The sequence below is a fragment of the Eupeodes corollae genome, chromosome 2, assembly GCF_945859685.1.
Source record: "Eupeodes corollae chromosome 2, idEupCoro1.1, whole genome shotgun sequence".
Taxonomy (NCBI): Eukaryota; Metazoa; Arthropoda; class Insecta; order Diptera; family Syrphidae; genus Eupeodes; species Eupeodes corollae.
In genome coordinates, this window is record NC_079148.1 from 59,107,438 (window position 1) to 59,126,935 (window position 19,498).

The 19,498-nt window shown below is 33.1% G+C and overlaps 3 protein-coding genes across 8 annotated transcripts in view; 2 read left to right on the forward strand and 1 right to left on the reverse strand.

Moving 5' to 3' along the window:
* The window catches only part of LOC129946406 (flotillin-2), a 393,620-nt gene extending 392,178 nt beyond the window's left edge, over positions 1-1,442 (reverse strand). For 2 of the 4 annotated variants that reach the window (XM_056056581.1, XM_056056578.1), the window contains exons 1-2: positions 1,285-1,442; positions 109-311 (exon numbers count right to left, since the gene is read on the reverse strand). In XM_056056581.1, coding sequence (XP_055912556.1) covers positions 109-157 — 49 coding nt within the window. In that variant the 5' untranslated portion in view covers positions 158-311; positions 1,285-1,442. Of the gene's footprint in view, positions 1-108; positions 312-816; positions 1,258-1,284 lie in introns of those variants that run through there. The other 2 variants (XM_056056579.1, XM_056056580.1) reach the window with 2 other exon arrangements.
* An 8,931-nt stretch (positions 1,443-10,373) lies between these two features.
* LOC129946409 (serine/threonine-protein phosphatase 4 catalytic subunit) overlaps positions 10,374-19,498 on the forward strand; it is a 53,189-nt gene continuing 44,064 nt past the window's right edge. The window contains exon 1 of one of the 2 annotated variants that reach the window (XM_056056589.1): positions 10,374-10,513. The gene's annotated coding sequence lies outside the window, so the exon portion shown is untranslated. The remainder of the gene's footprint in view (positions 10,514-19,498) is intronic. The other variant, XM_056056590.1, reaches the window with a different exon arrangement.
* The window catches only part of LOC129946394 (trafficking kinesin-binding protein milt), a 49,299-nt gene continuing 40,174 nt past the window's right edge, over positions 10,374-19,498 (forward strand). Inside the window, exon 1 of one of the 2 annotated variants that reach the window (XM_056056557.1) lies at positions 10,374-10,513. The gene's annotated coding sequence lies outside the window, so the exon portion shown is untranslated. The remainder of the gene's footprint in view (positions 10,514-19,498) is intronic. The other variant, XM_056056565.1, reaches the window with a different exon arrangement.

The following is a 19,498-nucleotide window of genomic DNA, read 5'->3' on the forward strand; positions in this document are numbered from 1 at the left end:
CTACCTATAAATTCTTTAATAAAAAGGTTCCTATTTAGACATTCATAGCACTTACATACGTTTTTAAATAAAAATAAATATAAAAACAATTAAGACACAAAAGCTCACCTGAAACAATAAGTGCCTCATTTGGCCCGGTTGTATGAATGTTTCCCATTTTTGTTTTGTTTTGCAGCTCCTGATGATTATCCTTTTTGCTTTTATGGGTTATTCTTTTGTATTTTAAAATGCAATCGACAAGAATACACAAATTATTGCACAAATTAGAAAACTTCAAACAAAATACAACTTTTTTTTGGATGACGCTTCTCCTAAAAATAAAAATACACACAAGGGCACACGCAAAAAAATACAAAGATTAAAAACTTGTTTTAATTTAAAAAAAAATATTAATTTTAAGTTGAAATCGATTTGAAAACAAAAACGAAATTAAAAATTAAATAATATTAAAGTTTTCAAATATTTGTATTTTGTTATTAAACAAATTCAATACTTAAGCCTATAAGTAGGCTTTGTTTAGCACGTTTGATTGAACAATTTCCAAGTAGAATCGAGTATCGAGTTAGAAATGGATGCTCGGTGCGGTGGTGTGAAATGAAAAATATCTCGCAACTCGCACACACTATAAATATGAACTATATCATCTATCAGAGCAAAGCACTGTTTACCAAGAAGTCTGGTATTTGGTTAAAGAGAGGAGACAAATGGAATTAATAGACACTAAAATGGGAATAAAAGAAAAACTCTCTGGGGAATCCCTGTGGAAAATTATAAGAACACTTCTGTTGAATTGAAAAATGAAGGAACAAAAATTACACAAATAACCGGTCGTCGGTCGAGTATGACGGATAGGTAAGTCGAATCGGAGTCGCACTCGCGCCAATCAAAATTAAATCAACCACTGACACTGAGATTGAGACTGACGTGACGACGGAAGTCGAAAGTGACAAAAAGTCCAACGAAATCGAAAGGTCACCGTCGGGCTCGGACTCGGGCTCGTTCTAGCTATTTAGCTTTTGCTTTTTATTGAGAATAAATATGATGCATGTAGGTATATAAGGCGGTGGCGGCGGGTTTTGTTTTTTTTTTTTTTTTCCTCGTCCAATTTGGGGTGTGGGAACTTTTAACACGAATTCGTATGTTTTTGGGGTTTCGTAAACGATTACAAGGGCGCACCTTTATTTTTATATATTTACTTTTTATTGTCGATATTATTTTATTTATTTTATAGGTAGTAAGCTAAGTTTAATTTCCAATCAAAACAACGGTAGTACGTATACGTACCTTCTTGTCAGACTACACTCACAGAACACACCACAGACTTTTCTGATTAATCGGGTTTCGGTGCTTGTCGTCGTTGTTGGGAGAGATGCGAGATGGTTAAGCTGGGCGCTGCTGGGCTATTTTGCCTTTTCATTCGTTCTGCTGCTATCAAATCAAATAGGTATAGGAGGGTTGTTTCTGGTTTGATATAGTCAGTATGACGTCATTCCTTTTCTAATTGTTTTTCTTGTTGTACTCTTTTGGAACTCGGCTATAAATTATCATTTTTATTGTAGAAAAAAAAACAACATATACAGTTATTTCATTCACACTCATTGAAACGGTATATGATGAATTTGGCACGAGTTCATATTCTTGCATTCTATTTGTTTTCTTGTTGTTGTTTTTGTTTGTTGGGAAATGAGCATGCGCATTTTAAATTTTAAAGTGGTTCTTGGATGAGATATTGGGTTGTGTATTTGATATAATTTGGAACTGCTTGAAAAATTAGAGATGTGCAAGTTGAGGGGAAGTAATATCGATTTTCTTTTTACAAACCAACCCATGTTAAGCATTATTCACATGAGCACGACCAACGACCAACGAATGAACGAATATTCGTCGATTTTGACATTTCTTTCACATGAGAGTTTTTAATTCGTCGCGAATGAATAAACAAGAATGATTATTTTAGGTTTAAGTACGAGCGATTATTTTATTCGTTGCGAGTGTGGATAATGTGGAACGCGAATAAAATTTGACAGTTCGTATAAACTTAAATTTTGTTCTCGACGAATAAATTTGTTTTCTTAAATTTATTAATATATGATATTGAAAAGTAAAAGTATGTTTCATAAATCAAATAGAAACTATATTGCTATCGGTTTGTTAAAAATTTGTGTGGAAATAATGTCTTCAAACGTATAAAAATTCACATTTTGTAATTCATTCGTCGTTCGTTGGTCGCGCTCATGTGAATACTACTTTAAGTAGTATTCACATGAGCGCGACCAACGAATGACCAATGCATTGCAAAATGTAAGTTTATATATATGTTTGGAGACACATTTTCACACAAAATGATAGCAATATCATTTTTTTGTTCTGTAATAGTTAAATGCTAATTTTGTTTTGTATTTTGTGCGTGTGTTAGGCTATATTTGTATTATTTTTTACTAACAACTAACACATGCCCTTATGATGAGCCTCTGATCGTAGTTTGACGCTTGCTATAAGCTTACTACTTTCTGAAATTCTGAAGTGTAAAAAAAAAAAAAAAAAATATAGTTTCTATTTGATTTTTGATACATACATTCACTTTTCAATATATGGCGTATGTTATTGGTAAATTAAAGCTAGTGCAGTAGTGGATAGTGTGAATAAAACATATGTTATAAACACTCTTATTTAAAATCTCCAAGTTGGTATCTGTGTTGTTTTATGTAAAGTTGAATAAGAGTTCAAGTTAATGTGCAGGTCCAGTCAGAATAGAGTTGAGTATGAATTGAAAGATTGAAATTACATACGAATGCCTGTCCACATTTTATTTTTAATGAATGGTGCGAGCAGTGAGACAGGTAGATTATATGTGAGTGAAAAAGATAAAACCCAGCATTAAAAATCCAATGTAGACAGGCACTAAAAGCCAAAAGAAGGGTGTGAGGGGAGATTTTGTCCTTCCCCGTAAGCCCGTCTTGCCTACAAGCTCCTAGTTCCTGGCAACTCAGTTTTCCTGCGTGAAAGGGGACACATCAACGCGAAACAGTCAGCGGCACAATTAAACTTTCTCTTCTCAAAATAAACTTACACTGCGATAACTGACGAGAAGTAAATCACGGCAAATCATTCACAATGATAACAAAACTGAAATAAACAATGCCGCTTCGGCGAATATGTCCCTTTCGCGTTGGTTTGGGAGAGCCTTTAAACCCGACCAATGACGAAAGTTTTGTTTTCGCATCAAATGTTTCGCTTTGGTTTTGGGCGAGTCCTAACACACAACACACGTCAATAAATTTAGAGATAGCACTGTGATTATTGATGATTTTTGGGTGATGTCAAGTAGTCAACTCATTGACCATTGACAGTCTAATCGTAGATTAATATTTCAAACCAATTTATTTTTTTTTCTAGTGAAAACGGAGCACAAGAAAAATACATACGCATCCCCAAATAATAAAATCCGGCCAACCTTTAAGTAAAAAATATTTCTGGAACTGGATGAAGTGTCATTCTATTCCAAGCATTCCAAAACTTTATCTGAACTATTTATATGCACTATTTTTACTGCCTTATTTATCCGCAATATTTCTTAGTTGTTGTTTAGTGTGTAAGATTTTGCTGCGCTGCGTATAAATTTATCAATAAAAAACGACAATAATATATTGATGAATTTAAAAAAAAAAATTATTTGTCGCAATAAAAATTGTCAAACTTTATTCGCGTTCCACATTATCGACACTTGCAACGAATAAAATAGTCACGCGTAATTAACCTAAACAAATCTTTCTGGTTTTCGTTTTGGTGGTGAATGGTGTTTGGCTGTGGCTCCTTGTCAAACTTCGTTTGTGAAAGAAATGTCAAAATCGACGAATATTCGTTCATATTCGTTGGTCGTACTCATTTGAATAGTGCTAGGGAGCGAAGGGAGTTAAATGTAACTTTTGTTGTTTTAATCATATTATCTGATTCTGTAATCTATTGTTATAAAGTTAAAAAAAAAAACAAAACGCAATCATGAAACTAGAAAATTATCCATATTTCTACTGAACCTACAGAAGAGGTGTGTTCCTTTTCTAATTACTGTCAACTGTTGTAAACAATCGTTTAATAATGTCGTTCCTAAACGTAAAGATTGTTATAACAATTTACAACACAGCTTGAAAGCTGAATTGAAAGTGTTGAGCTGTCAAATTAAATGATTTGTTCATAGACAAACCATATAAAGACCGGAAACAAATCTGTCATTCTGGTTTGCCTACAAGCTGAAACGTCTACTTACACGCACCCTTAGGTCTAACATCAATTCACCGCTGCTAACATCAATTCACCACTCTCTAAAGTCAATTCACCACGAAAATAAGGAATAGTGCTGAGAAATTCTTTAGGGGTGGCACCTAGTGGCTACGGCGACATTAGCTATTGCATTTTTTGCGAAGAGTACGATAGCTCAGGCGACAAAGTTTGATGACGGATTTGTATAGAACAGTTAAAAACAAGTATTTTTTACTACGGGAGCGGGTCTGTTTCCCCCCATTTAGGAGGTAGGGACATTTTAAAAAAATATGTAAGTTAAATGGAAACAAAATAATGGTAATACTTACAACTAAGTTTTATAAATTTTTCAAAGCCAACACTTTTGTCTATTAGCTTTTTTTGAAATCAAGTCAAAACTATGCAAATTAGAATAGTTCCTTGAGATATTACATTTTTAAATAAATATTTATTAATCGAAACATCTCAGATGCCAACTTAAGACTAAAATCGAAAATCATTTTTGCTGTTAACTGTCGTTAAATATTGTTTAAGAAAGACCTTATGATTTCTTATACATGAATCACTTATTAAGAAAACAACATGTTCCTACGCGATTCTATTGAAATGTAACATAATATTTAATATCATATTTTATGATCGAGAGGATCGTGCTTAATGCTTATTATTATATTTTGGTTCATATTTTCTAATTAATAATGGAATAGATGTGCTAATTTGCATAGTTTTTGAAAAAAATTGTTTTAAGCTCAAAATTTGGCCAAAAAAAGTTTTGAAGTGTAATTTTTAATACTTAAATTATCTATTATTGTTTTTAGAATTCATTGTTCATATTTGTTTTTGATCAAAAACTGAAAACCAGATGATTTTATGTCTTCTTGTTCTTGAGAAAATTACCAAAAAAATATATTTCAATTGAATTATTGTTTCCTTCCTTGAGTATTTACATACGTAGTCTTATTTTGATAGGAATAATCGAATATTTATTAAAGTATACCCAAGATAAATAATTTTTTTTAAATAGAGCTTATTTAAATGCTAAAGAAACTTTTGTAAGAAGAAGTGGCAAGAAATTGTTAATTTTTTATATATTTAAATACTATATTTAAAAGTGTGTACTACGTATAATACACTTTTCAATTCATTTGTTGTATTATGTAAAGAAAACCTGAAATATATTAGCGAAAATGTAAAACATTATTTTTTTTTAATTTTGAATCTAATATAGAGTTCTGATTGAGGTAAAATTAAACGTTCCAAAAATTATATTTTTGAATGTTATAATAATTCTTTTTTTTATCGAATTTAAAAACGATGACTATTTCATAAAAGAATTTTGATAATTACAAAACAGTGACCAAGTTTTAACAATTTCAATATAAGTTTAGTTTTTCAAATAAAAATAAATAATAAAAGTGTGACATCACCTCAACATCACACATAACTGAAATGTTTATTTCTACGAGGTGAGTTTGAAAACGTCAACAAAAATTCCAATGTTCGCATTTTTAAACTTTTTCAATAGGAAAATACGAACATTGGAACTCACTCGGAGGTGCTTTTTTAAGTTGTTTTGTTTTTTACTAAAAAGTATGAACGCAAAGTTCCTACTCACACTTCAAGGATTCCAGGAAGGTATAAACCATTCTTGTAGGTACATTATTGTACCAAGGACACGACCGAATGAGTTCCAATGTTCGCATTTTTAAACTTTTTCAATAGGAAAATACGAACATTGGAACTCACTCGGAGGTGCTTTTTTAAGTTGTTTCGTTTTTTACTAAAAAGTATGAACGCAAAGTTCCTACTCACACTTCAAGGATTCCAGGAAGGTATAAACCATTCCTGTAGGTACATTATTGTACCAAGGACACGACCGAATGAGTTCCAATGTTTGCATTTTTAAACATTTTCGATAGGAAAATGCGAACATTGGAACTCAATCGGTCGTGTCCTTGGTACAATAATGTACCTACAGGAATGGTTTATACCTTCCTGGAATCCTTGAAGTGTGAGTAAGAACAATGCATTCACACTTTTTTGTAAAAATCTAAAAAACTTTTAAGAACATGACCAATGTTCGTATTTTGCGGCATTTTAGTAAACAAAACAATTCGTCGTAGAAGTCAAATTCTCACCACAGCTATTTTAATAAAAAAAAAAAATCTGTCAAAACAAGTAAATACACCGCATCGAATTGTTGTTGCATTTCAAATTTCAAAATGGACGTCATGACAAATTACAAATACAACAATGTAAACAAATGGGTGTTGGAGGGTAAAACGTACGAAAGATTCCGGTCTTTATATGGTTTGTCTATGGATTTGTTCACAAACAAGTGATTTTTGTTGTGGATTGGAGAAAAATAATGAACTTGAAATTTTCATTACACAACAATTCTTACAATTCATTCTTCTGTTGAAAAAAAATTAATATTTGATTCAAGATATGTTTTAAAAGCATACATGTTTATCCTATCAATTTTTATTAAATTTTCAGGCAATTAAAATATTATTTAATTTGCGATTAAAGGTTATAAAAATAAAAACAATTTTTTTTATTTTTGATATTGGCAGTTTATTGACAGATGAACATGACGACAGTGATACGTTCACCATTTCGTTGACATGACAACAATAGCTAATAAGAAGAACATAGCTAAGGTCTAGTAGCGTTATGAAATAGTTGATATCAACGTGAAGTTGGCCAGTAGCAGTCTGTAACAAGTAGGTCAATAGAATTCGTTATGTAAGCAAGAAACAAATCCATTATTATTTTTTATAAATCGATGTCGTTCACGATTAGGTCAGAAAAACATAAAATACATTTCAAAAGAAAAATGGGGACATGCAAAGCAAAACAAACCGACAACGCAAAATTAATAAAGATATCTGTCAAACTAGATTCCTCCATCTGGTTTCTGCGTGAATTCTAAGATGGATTATGTCAAAAACATGAGTAAAAGAGGTATACTTTTGGTGTGTTCTTATACATGCACTCATAGAATCAGCTGTTAAATTAGCTTGTAGGCAAAACAAGATGGCTAACAGGGAATGGAATCTTCACATAGAGTGTTTTTGGTACGTAAGCATCTAGTGTAATTATTGTGTAATAACAAACTTTGAACTTTTTATTATAATCGGTTGTCATTTACATTTGCGCTTAGATTAAAGCGGCCACACACCATCTAGATACTATTTTAATCGGGTCAAGTCGAGCCAATTTGTTTTGGTTAATTTACATTGTCATCTATTTGTTTTAAAAAATCCTCATATTACAAAATTTTTGTTAGGAAAACGATATAAAATGGTAACCGCATTTATTATTATTTTCTGTTTTTAAGCTGGCAACTGGCACCTTGATATATAAAATATGCATATTATTTTCTACCTTGACTATAGCCAAAATGTGGCGTTAGAAGTTCTGAATATAACAGGTAGGGTAAAAAATTTTCACGAGCTAAGCACTAGATTCCGACACCGTATAATCTTGCGATGATAGTAATATAGCTGACAATAGAGACAATTATAAGAGGGAAAGAGACATTAAGAAATCGTTTCCTTCAATTATGATATGCGATAGACTGAGGTAGTAAAATAGTTGTTAGACGGTAAGCTGAAATTACGTTATCAGATAAAACGATTTGGCTTATTAAATCCCCACACACAACCCTTAGCTCGTTGGCTCGGAATCGTTATTTTTTGACTTGATGAAATTTCAAACTAATCGACAGAGCCAAACCGAGCTTCCTCAGTTTCCCCGCCACGGTCGTTTTTTTATAAAATCGGGTCCATTTGATTCTTTGACCATATGTCGTTAATGGCCAGCTTCAAAAACACTCTATATAAAGATATAAATCCCCGGTAGACATCTTGGTTTGCCTACAAGCTAAACCGGAAATCAGCCTCATAAACTTTTTCATAGTATGCGTGTAATTTCTCCTCTAATTTATTAAATTTCCCCAAAAACCTCAGTAAGTGTGTCTATGTATGCGTGAAAACACGTCAATTTTTCTCGTTGAATTCGTCCACATTACAAATACAACAATGTAAACAAATGGATTTTGGAGGGTGATACGTACGAAGGATTTATATCTTTACTAGAGTGTTTTTGGCCAGCTTAACAAGCGTTTCTAAGAAAATGGAGAAAATTAAAAAACAAACTGTTACGTACGAAGTATCAAAATAACTCATATATTTACGCATATTTAAATGAGTTTATGAGTCTGATTTCCGATTTAGGTTGTAGGCAAACCAACATGGCTACCGAGGATTTATATCTTTATTAAAGTTTTTTTGAAAACAATTTTTTGTCATATCCACACGCATAGAGGAAATATCTAGAGTCCCGAGCTGTACTCGTCCGCCTGAAACACCTTCAAATTCCATTCGAGGTGAACTCTCTCAAATTCGCTATCGGTGAATGCATGTGAGTGGTGAAAAAAAGGTAAATGGGGGATTGGGCTAAAATGAAACTTATGGAATTTTTGTGACCTGTCAAAAATTAAAAAAATAATCGGCCCTTCACATTCCTACAGTCGAGTCGGGTTAAAAATGAGAACATAAGAAGAACAAAATTTTGTTGGAAAATGTAATTATAACTAAAAAAAACAAAACGATATCCATATAATTTGAATTTAACGTGACGAATACATTTACCTTCAATTTGTACCTCTTCGCTCCAGAATAAATATGTCGACGTTGCTGGCTTCCTTCTAGGGAGATTCCACTTTTCCTTTTGCAACATTTTTGTTGGTTTCTTCATTATCTGAGGATAAAATCAAGTGCAGATACTTTTTATTTAAATTGTTTTACCTTTATTTGCATTTGTATTACTGGAAATGAATTTTTTGTTTACATTTTCGAAGAATTGTCAAAATACTCACCTCGCTGTTAATCTGTCAAAACTGGGCTTAACTCAAACTGTGCCACGTTCGTATTGCAGTTCGAGAGTGCGCCTATACTTTCTGCACGGTCTGTCTGTTTTTAGCGAAAATTTTCATAAAAATCATAGAATTTGTATGCCAAAAGCAATCAAATAGTATTTACAGCATAGTTTTCACTGCATTCATTTTTCAATTTTTGAATTTAATGGATCTCTTTTTTGAACGGCTGAGTTCACCTCATAGTTTCTTTCCCCTAATAGTCCCATGAAAAATGCAGGGGACAACTAACACATGCTTATCCTTATAGACAAAATCCTCTCAATTTTGCTTGTAGCAAACCCATTAAGTCGGGACGCTAGATAATATATTTTTCGTCTATGTCCCCTTGAGTGCGCGCATATTATTATTCAGATAAAAAGAAAAGATATAAGGTGGCATTTACATTATACTTCGATTTTTGTATAGTGGTCTCCAAAGTGATTTAACGGAACCATAAAATAAGGTGTTAAACCCATTACTTAAACACATATTGCTGTCAAAGAGTAAATTGACGTTTATCGAAAAAAAAAACTTAAAAAATTCAGTATATTAAATAATGCTTCGTTGGTAACTTAAAATTTTGATCAAATTTTCACAAGCTTGTGATCTTTTCTGATGGATTTGGGCGTTCTATTTTTAAAATCTGTAAAGAAACACATGTTAACACATAATAAACAACAAAAATTATGTTAAATTTGCTATAATTTTCAATTATTTATGTTCTGTATTGTTTATTTTCAAAATAGAAAATTAAATTATAAAGAAGAACTTATTGAAGTTCTCATTTCTAAATCAATCTCCAACATATCCATTTAGACCCAGTTTGAACAGTACAAAACCTATAGTTCTTTCGGAAAATTTCATTGGATCAAATCTGATTTCATATATTTTCCTATTTCTTTCTTTTAAGCTGTACTAACACTATATGTGCGCACATGCAAGCACACCTTAAATTCCATTGGCCATCTTTCATTGACCATGCGACCAAATACCGCAACTCATCTCTAAATTTATCGATAACATTCCCGCTTGAAAAAAAAAATGAAAAAAAAAATAAAAAACAAAGCACGCCGCCATATAAATTCGGAACAATTCGACGCATTAATTATTTTTTTTCCAAAATGGCCGCAACTCAAAGCAAACTTCATTTTCATTCGACATTTTAATTTTTCATTTCTAAACACAGTCGCAAACAAAATTACGTACGAATTCGGGTGCTCTGTTGCACCGTTTAACAAAGTTTTCACATTAAACTTCTTTTTTTTGTTTAAATTTGCAACTTATTCGGCTTAGACAGAAAACAACACAAAGATTTGTTTATTTATTATCAAGGTAAGTTGTGTGTGATGTAATTAGATTGAAAAAAAGAAAAACCTTACGCATAATACAAATGTTAAATATAAAAAAGTTATTGAATGGGGAAAACCTTTCGATGGAAAATGTCAAATGAAAAATTTTCACTCATGATTCAGTGGTGCAGTGATGTAAAGAAGCAACAAAAAAAAGAACAAATACAAAATTAGGCTAATAGTTTGATTGAGCATTGATCTTTCGTCTTGGAGAATTGTATTGCTCACAAGAATAAAGAAATTAAGTATTGAATTAAAGCAAAAAAAAAAAAACAAAATTGGAGGAACCCCTTTTTTGTCTTCGGGATTCTTTTTTCTTTTGGTTTTCGTCGTTTTGGTTTTTTGCTGGTGCTGCTTTTGCTACTTGCTGCTGCTGTGTTGTCAATAATTGTCTTGTTGCGGGGGCTACTCTTAACTTCTAGCAGTTCCATTGCACAGACACAGGGGGCGGCAGAGGTGTCGTTGTCGGTGTTCACGTAAGGCTTTATTTTGGTTTTATTTATACTTTTCATCTATTTCTTATATTTGTTGCTTATTTTTTTATATTCTACCGAACGTTCATAGTGTAAAAAAGTACGCGCGATGCGGCGTGAAAAAGTTTTCTAAATTATTCACACAAATCTTCTTGGAGCTTGTGACGGTGGTGGCAGTTATAGCGGCCGTGGACGCGTCGCCGTCATAATGATCTAAGAAGAGCTGTTTTTTTTCTTTTTCTCATTTGTACCTAAGAAGTTGGATGTGTACATATCTCGTTTTGTCGTGCATTGGAGTGTGACTAGACTGATGAAATTCTTTAGGCTTCCTAGGTTTTAAAAGAAAGCAAAATGTATACATTTCTGGAGTTTCAGTTGATTGAACATGTCGGACATAGCCTAACTTTCTGTAGAACCAAGGATGAGTTGGTTAAATGTCATTCAACTGTACGATATGCATCCTGTCATTTAGTTCCAAGTAGGTCAGGTTTGAGGAATACTAAATACCTTCCTGCTAAGTATTTTTTTCTGTTGTTTGTTGTTGTTGAACATGCATCATATTCTGTGCAGCGTTTGTGCAAGAGAGAAATGGTGAAATCATGTCTTCATCTTTAGTAGAAGATGTCTACTCATGTACATACCTGCATGACTACGTAGTTAGGTTTTCGTTTCGTACCTACTCCTTGCGATTTAATTTTTTGACCTCAACTTTACTGCATATTGTACCTGCATTATTGAAAATGGATTCTTTCGTTTTTGTTTGTTATTATTTCTTTAAAAAAAAAACTATACTTACCCGTGTAATTTTTTGGAGTTTGGAAGTATAAGCACGGAAATCTTTTCGAACTTGTACGTACCCTTTTGTGTATACCTACATAGATACATTTGCAGTTTAGGCACCTATAACAAGTATACATATAGTTAAACGATAAAGTAAATTTAGTTATTGTTAATTTGACCAAAAGAAGTATGTTAATGTAAAATTGTAATTTTAAGTTTGAAATCCATCCTGTATGCCAAAGGATTTGTTTGTAATGCGAAGACGTATTTATGTATTTCAGTATAGGTACATACCTACCTACATTGTTCTCCGAAGGCTACAAAAAACTATATGTGTATCGAAAGTTAGAATAGAATGTTTTGACACAAAATTTTCAGAAGCCAAGGCCTAAGTTAAGTTCAATGAATCAAAATCGATTCATATTTAAGATTATGTCGTGCTAAATATGAATTACTAATTAGCGTAATCATTATATTTATACCAATTCATAAGTGTTTTTAATATGGTACCTTTGCCAAAGGTATTGATTAACAAAATCATTCAAAATCCCCGACTGTTTCGAATTAAAAAAAAAAATGTTATCTCAAAAAATAGTATAGGCATTCTTATGAATAATTCCATGACTCAGAAACTCATTAATGTATTTCAACATATTTATTCATGCAGAAGCTTTATGGATGAGAAATACATTTTTCCTCATCATCTTTAAAAGAAGTGTTAAGCTTTATCTTTAAGAATGGGACTAGATCTGAAAATGTTAACTACTGTCATTCATGTGCACCTTATCCTCAATAACATTTGTATGCTCTGAATGTACATATCTCGATATATACAGCTGTGGACAACTAATTAGAAACACAAATTGATTCACTTTTACAGCAGTATCTGTATTTTTTTTTTTCAAAATATATTTTTTAAACTTAAAACAATGTTTCCCAAAAAGAACATTTATTTCATATGGTAGTTTCTCCGAAAAACACCGCGTTTATTGGTGGACAACTAATAAGAAACAAAGAAAAAAATCATATTTTATTATAAAATTTGTTACTTTATAATATCATTTACCTTATATTTATCTTTAATACCTTGTTGCGAAACCTTTTTGCTTCAAAACTTCCCGACATCTTCGTTCCATTGATGAAATAAGTCGCCTGCACTGCTCTACGGGTATAGCCATCCAGGCCCCTTATTATTATCTTTAATACCTTTGAAAGAATATCACTGTTGCAGTTATTTTTTAGAGCAACAGCTTTTTAACTTCGGCACAAAGATGCTCTATCGGGTTTAGGTCTGCACTTGATGATGCCCATTCCAGAACTTGTATCCCTAAAGAACTGTTTCGTAATTCCAGCAGTGTGCTTGGGGTCGTTGTCTTGCTGGAACTTCCATATCACTGGCATGTTTTCATCGGCCCAATCCACTAATCGTTCCTTAAGAATGTCAATGTATTTAACGGCTGTCAGCGTTCCATCGATTCGATGGATTAGGCCAACTCCACACCACGAGAAACAACCCCAAACGTTAAGCAAGCCGCCTCCATGCTTAATAACTGTCAAAACGTATTTAGGGTGGAACGCTGTTCCTTTTGGCCTTCGGACATAACGTGCACCATCTTGGCCCATCCTATTTATTTTAGTTTCGTCACTCCACACTATGTACTTCCATTCGTTGGTTGTCCAGTTGGCGTGTGATCTTGCGAACTCTAAAACACGACCATGCAACCCAACTTCCACCAATATTGTTCTGATTGTGCGTCGCCCTATCGGGGCATCGAATGCAACCTAAAGTTGGCGTTGTATCTCTGTGGAGCTTATTTTTGGGTCTTTTTAGGCCAGCCTACTAATCGCTCGATCTATTTGGCAGCCAGTCTTACCTGCCCGTTTTTTATGCTTAATTGAATTGAAAACTTTCTTTACAGAACAGTTCATTTGAGATGCAATTGCTCTATAGATCATTTTAAGCTTCCAAAGCTCAAGAATCGCATTCATTGTAGGAGGATCACAACTCTTTAATTTTCCCATTGTAATAACCTCCAAAATTTAAAAATTATTCTTTAAAAATGTTTGCAGACAATTCAGAATTTTCTACTTACCAATGCACAATAAAAAGATTATTTTTATTTCACCCAAATCAAATCTAATTTAACTGTTTCTAATTAGTTGACCAGTTTACACACTACCATAGGAATGGCCCAAGCGCCTTGACTACCGGACAGCGGGATCGAATTATTAACACCAACACACAATCATCTTCCTCTATAACATCACAACCGAAAATAAAAGTAAACCGCACACTTCAAATCCAAAATTTACTGAAAGTTCTTCAATGGAACATGAAAGGTTACTCAAATACGATGAGCTTAATCTTCTTATAAAGGAACATTCACCTTGTTTTATTTCCTTGCAAGAAACGCACTGCTCTTTTCAATCTACTCATGTTGTCCCAAAATCGTATATAGGATACTTTCATAATTTTCCAACAAACTTTACGAATAAACAGGGTATTGCTGTTTTAATAAAAAATAACATTCCCCACAAACAGATAGCAATTAACTCTAACTTACTAGTCCTTGCTATAGAAATACAATCTGGCATTAAATTAACGATTGTTTCTATTTACATTTTACCTCATCAAAATTTTAACAAAAATGACCTAATAGATATTCTGTGTCATATAAACACCCCTGTTTTACTAACAGGAGATGTAAAAGCTTGGAGTGTACTATGGGGATCGCCCAAAACTAACGCTAGAGGCTCTATTATAGAAGATTTCATTCTAAGCTCCAACCTCTCAGTTTTAAATGATGGTTCGCCCACGCATTTATCAACCCACAACACTTTGACACATATCGAAATTAGCTGCTGCTCTGGCTCTTTACTACCAATAGCAACTTCCCACACTTTAGACGACCTTCACAATAGTGACCACTTTCCACTAATTACAACTTTTGATTTAGGAATATTCAATACACAAGTTATTAACTCCCCCAAATTTATAACAGATCGAGCAAACTGGCCTAGTTTTGGCTTTAACATAAATAAATACATGGCAAATAAACCCGTATATTCAGACTTAAAGAAGCCGCCTTACTGGTTAAAGCAATTCGATATTCTGCTAACTTATCAATACCACAATCTAATCCTAAAATAAATAAAAGAGTTGTACCGTGGTGGACTCCGGAAATAGCTAACCTTAGATTAGTTAAAGTAAATGCTTGGAAAAAGTTTAAAAAAAAACCATAATCAATTAAATTTAATTAGTTATAAAAAAGCAAATGCCGCCTTTCGACGTCAAGTTAAAATCAGCAAAGCCAAAAATTTAAATGAAATTACTTTATCAATAAATAGAAACTCAACCACCGCAAAAATATGGAGCAACATCCGATGTTTAACGGGAAATTTTCCTTCGAAAATAATAAGATGTATAGTGTCACCTCAAGGCCCCATCTCTAATCCTTCTAAAATTTGTAATTACTTTGCTAATATTTGGTCTGAAGACTCGAGTGATATTAATTTTCCGGTCAGTTATTGTATAGAAAAAAACGTTTGCATCAATAAAAACATGCAAATACACACAACTGACACCTCGGCTCTATATATCGAAAACCCTATTGAACTCAAAGAACTTGAAAGCTGCCTTACTAAACTCAAAGGTAAAACCCCAAGTCGGGATAGGGTATCTTACCCGATGCTAAAAAACCTTCCCTTGAAATAAAATGTAGGCTACTGAACTTATATAACAATATTTTTTCAACTGGAGTTATACCTCTGAGTTGGAAAATTGCTTGTGTTATTCCGATTCAAAAACCTAAAAAAGACATATCCACCATTAGCGGCTACCGCCCAATTTCTCTTATCCCATGTATTTCTAAAATCATGGAAAAAATAATCGCGAGGCGTCTTCAATGGTTTACACAAAGAAAAAATCTAATTAGCCCCAATCAAGTTGGTTTCAAACCAGAAAAGGGTTGCATCGATGCACTTTTACATATTGATAACTACACAACAAATGCTCTATCATCCCGGAATCATGTTTCAATCCTGTCAATTGACTTTGAGAAAGCGTTTGATAAAATTGGGATACATCTTGTTCTGAACAAGCTACACTCTTGGAGGGTAGGTCCTAAAATAATACAATACGTAAAATCATTTTTAACTAGCCGAAGATTCTGTGTAAAAACTAACAACTCCTACTCTTCAACATATAAGCTTCACAACGGCATTCCTCAAGGCTCCCCGCTATCAGTGGTCCTGTTTCTTATTGCCTTTCAAGAATTATCAATAATTGTAGATAGACATAAACTTCTAGACCATTGCATCTATGCAGATGACCTCTATGTCTTGAGTAAATGCAACGATTTAGTCAAAACTAAAGAAATGTTCACTAACCTGATAAATGAAATTCTTGTTTGGTCGAATACATCTGGTGCTAAACTCTCACTAGAAAAATGTAAAATATTGCATATTTGCCGAAAACTAACTTGTTCTCAAACACTAACACTAAATATAGATAATATTACAATTAACTCGGTTGATAAACTAAACATTCTAGGTCTTACTTTTAATAAAAAATATAAATGGAATGATCACATAATTAATCTTAAAAAGAGCCTGGCTGACAGAGGAAACATTATAAGTTATTTAGCATGTAAGAAAAGTAGTGCACATATTAACACATTATGTAACGTTGTCCGAGCCCTTTTACTTAGTAAAATTGATTATGGTCTTTGTATATACGGAAGTTGTCCTAAGTCCGCACTAAAAATCATCAAACCGATGTATCATCATGCAGCGAGAAGGAGTATCAACGCTTTTCCCACCACCCCAATTAAAAATCGAAGAACAAATTATAAAAACAAGAGGAAACTGCTTTGCCAAACTTTCGTTCTCATCCGGATCTATAGCTGAAAACTGTTTTAAGTCAGCAATTCGCCGGCATATTCCTAAAAGAATAGCATCCGCAATAGAAACAGTTGTTGAAGTTGCAACTGATTTGAACCTTCCATTGAGACATTACTCCAAATATAAGTCCTTGCATCCACCTTTTACAATCAAAGAGTCTTCTTTTATTCTAGACCTTAACTTCAATCGAAAAGGCATTACTGACAACAGATACTACCGTGCTATCTACAATGACATCTCTAACGAACTGAAATCAAAAGGATGGTCTTTTATTTTCACCGACGGGTCAAAAATAAGCGAAAGCGTGTCATTCGCGGTTGTCGAAGAGAATGGATTGCTCATTAGCACGGGTCTACTATGCGAACAAGCTTCTATTTTCACGGCAGAGGCTCATGCTATATTGGAAGCGGCCAAAACTTCTCTAAAAAGAAAGGGTAAATACATTATAACAACCGATAGTATATCTGTTATAAACGCTATCCGTAATGATAAATACAATGTTTCCGTTATAAACAAAATTAGAGACATTCTCATTCTTTCACCAAAAAACTTAAAATAATGTGGACCCCTGGTCACACAGGAATTCAAGGGAACGAATATGCCGACGAAGCTGCTACTGCGGCTCACAAAACACCACTCTACCTCTTTGAAACATTCACTAAAAAAGACCTAGCTAACGCTATTCAAATTGGCAATGCAAAAATGAATCAAGAGGAATGGAAAACATATATTCACCACTACGTCACCATTAACCCAAAACGAGACAAGCCAAATTACCCAACATCTACAACAAAAATCGAGAACACAAATTTCATAAGACTTCGTTTAGGTCACACATCCTCCACCCACCAACATCTGCTCCGTAAAGAAAACCCTCCGATTTGCACTACATGCAACGCAGTCATCGATATAAAACACATTTTGGGCTTAGGACAATGTTCACTACCTAGTTCCATCATAAACGATATTCTTAAAAATAAATCTATTATATCAATTTTAAAGGCTCCATCCATAGAAAATATATTAATAATTAATGAATTTATAAAAGCATCAAATATTTCTATATAAATTGTATCTAAACATTAGAGCCGTTAGTCCCTGCAGCTTGTGCTCACTAAACAATATTACCATTGTAATTATTTTATAATTATCTTGTTAATAAATAATAATAATAATAAATACCTTGATTTTATTGTGTACTATGCACAAATGATGCTTTTTCAAACAATTATCTAATAACGCTTGCATGCCGCTATTCTAGTCACACATGATAAAGTGAATGTGGAAATGAGAAGCAAGTATTGTTTCTAATTAGTTCTCCATAGCTGTATGTATGTAAATTCATGTTGCTAGTTAATAAGTTGCTAGTTAACAACAACAGTTAAATAAGTTAAAGAGTATTTTTAGTGCGTTTTATGATAAATCTGATTTGTAGAAGTACAGTCGAAATTGGATAACTCCAACTACTACTATCCACGAAAAAAGTTCGACTTATCAAGACTTCGAGTTATGAAAATGTATCATCAAAATAAAAAAACATTTAAAAATGAAACAATAGCATATCGCAAATTCATATGCACATCATTATGTGCTTTATTTTCTCAAATAAGTTAAACATACATACATTAATACACTAGACACATAAGTAACACCAACCAAAAATGTATTTCATGTATTTAGTAATTTGTGTCTGCAAGTATTTTTTTTTATTTTATTTATTTTTTTTTGAAAGCTTCATAAACTTCGTCTGTTGTGTCTTCAGACGTTTGCAAATACAAATTTAACTTATCCAATGCATCTGCCACAACACGCTTTGAAGGCTGCTGAATAAGTTCCTCTTCAACCGAAGTCTCGTCATCACTTTCAATATTGATTGAAGTTGTGTTCAACGATTCAAAGCTACACTGCTCAACAATATCCTCGTCTGAAGGAAAGGCTGACGTACAAATATCGTTATCTACCTCCATATAGTCATCTAGAGTTATGCTCGTTGCTATATCACTCTGCCTTATCCATTCATCATAGTCAGCTTCCATCAAAGCTCGATCTTCATCAATATTATTGAGAAAAACAAGAGGAATGTCATTCTCTTCGTACCATGTGGAAAATTGGCCAAAACCAGCTTTTTTGAAGTAATTAGCAATAGTCGGCCATTGACGTCAATGTCCCAAGTTTTTCCAACTGTATTGATGCACTCAAGTAATGTGATATCGTGTTTTTTCCTGTATCCTGCGGCGATAATGCCATTTTAAATTTTGAATCACTCCCTGGTCAAGTGGTTGCAGTTTTGAGGTCATATTTGACGGAAAAAATGCTAGTTCAATTGACTTAAATTGTTTTTGAAGGTCTTTGGGATGCACCCGATAGTTATCAATAAAGAGTAAAACTTTTCTACCTTTTTCTGAAAATTGCTTATCTAACTTAACAACCCATTCTTTAAAAAGTTGTCCAGTCATCCTCGCCTTGGAGTTTGCCTTGTAATCAACAGGTAACCATTTAACACCGCAAATACAACGAGGCTTGTTACTTTTACCTATTAAAAGGATTTTGAGTTTTTCAGATCCATCCATGTTTGAAGCCACCAACTAAGTAATCCGCTGTTTGCTGTGTTTGCCCCCGTGACATTTTTAAATGTTAAAGTATTGTCGGGTAAGCATTTGAAAAACAATCCCGTTTCATCAGCATTAAAAATATCGCATTCATCATACTTTTCTAAAAGTAGTTGCAAAACGTCATTCTTCCATTTGTCGCAATACTCATCAGGTACGTCATTGCTTTCACAACAAGCTTTTTTATGGCACACTCCATATCTA